Consider the following 1,102-nt stretch of genomic DNA (forward strand, 5'->3'; position numbering starts at 1 on the left):
ATGAAACGTAACTGAAATCCAACATACATTATTAGAGATCTCGTTTAGGAATAGCATTTCTCAGGGATTTATCCAGTGTGTTCAAAAAAAGGGAGAAATATCCCCATTGCTTCTGCTCTTGACCAGTGCTGCATGGCCTGTTTTGCCCAGGTGTGTTTGAGCATAGCAGTGCTAGATCCGAATTTAGAGCACTGGAACAACGTTTTCCTCTCCTCCTTCAGCCTTCCTTACCCACTTTCTACTTCCAGAAAAAAAAACCCCAAACCTTATGTATGCTTTGGGATATGAAGACCACTGCAAAAATGGGGTATAAACCCTTTGAAATGCTGGATAAATCCCTAATTTGTATATCTATTGGATTAAAAACCTCATGGATTTCATTTTAGGTGTTCTGGACAACAAATTTCTAAATGTAGCTCACTATTGGATGAAAATAACCTTTAAAAGTCTGTTGGTGAAGTTCTTCAAAAGACAGGACCCGCTGGAGGGTCCTTCTGCTTCTCTCTCTCTCTAGTTTGGTGCAGAATGGTTGGTTTTTTGTGGTTTGTTTTTTTTTTTTCCCTGTTCTTTTTTCCATTTTCTTTTTTTTTTTTAATAAAAAGTGTAGAATAGGTTCTCCCCCTTCTTTCCTCTTTTTCGTTTCTTCCTTAAAGTCTCCTTCGTTCAAGTTTCACACGAGCCTCCCATTGCATTGTTAGTTTGTCATGTTCTTCAGTACAAAAGCGGCCGCCTCACTCCCCCGGGATGGGTGCGTCTCTCGCTCCTTATTCCAGTGTTTAGATGTAAGGGTACTGGTTGACCTTGGTGGGGCTCAGTGGGTATCCAGTGTAGACTGTGGAGGCTGGAGAAGCACTGATATAGGTCTGATGGGCAAACTGAGCCTGGTACTGACTCGGGTGGATGGTGGGTGAGGGCAGAACCCGCGGGCCCATGCTGACGGGGACTTGGTGGACGATGCTGGCGGGGTAAGTGGTGTGCTGCACGGCGTGCCGCGCAGACCCTTGGGAGGCCACCAGGTGCGCGACGGTGCCCGTGGAGCCCAGGGCGGCGGGGGCGGTGTATGTGTAGAGGTGGGGTTGGGTGGGCAGGTGAGCAGCGGCAG

The 1,102-nt window shown here is 47.2% G+C and overlaps 1 protein-coding gene across 1 annotated transcript in view; it reads right to left on the reverse strand.

Moving 5' to 3' along the window:
• Positions 1-567: 567 nt before the first annotated feature.
• The window catches only part of LOC104164951 (homeodomain-interacting protein kinase 2), a gene marked incomplete at its 5' end in the record, with an annotated part of 23,991 nt that continues 23,456 nt past the window's right edge, over positions 568-1,102 (reverse strand). Inside the window, one exon of the mRNA XM_009704438.1 lies at positions 568-1,100. Within this exon, the coding sequence (XP_009702740.1) occupies positions 777-1,100 (324 nt within the window). The remainder of the gene's footprint in view (positions 1,101-1,102) is intronic.

The sequence above is a fragment of the Cariama cristata genome, unplaced genomic scaffold (assembly GCF_000690535.1).
Source record: "Cariama cristata isolate BGI_N322 unplaced genomic scaffold, ASM69053v1 scaffold22387, whole genome shotgun sequence".
In the NCBI taxonomy this organism is placed as follows: Eukaryota; Metazoa; Chordata; class Aves; order Cariamiformes; family Cariamidae; genus Cariama; species Cariama cristata.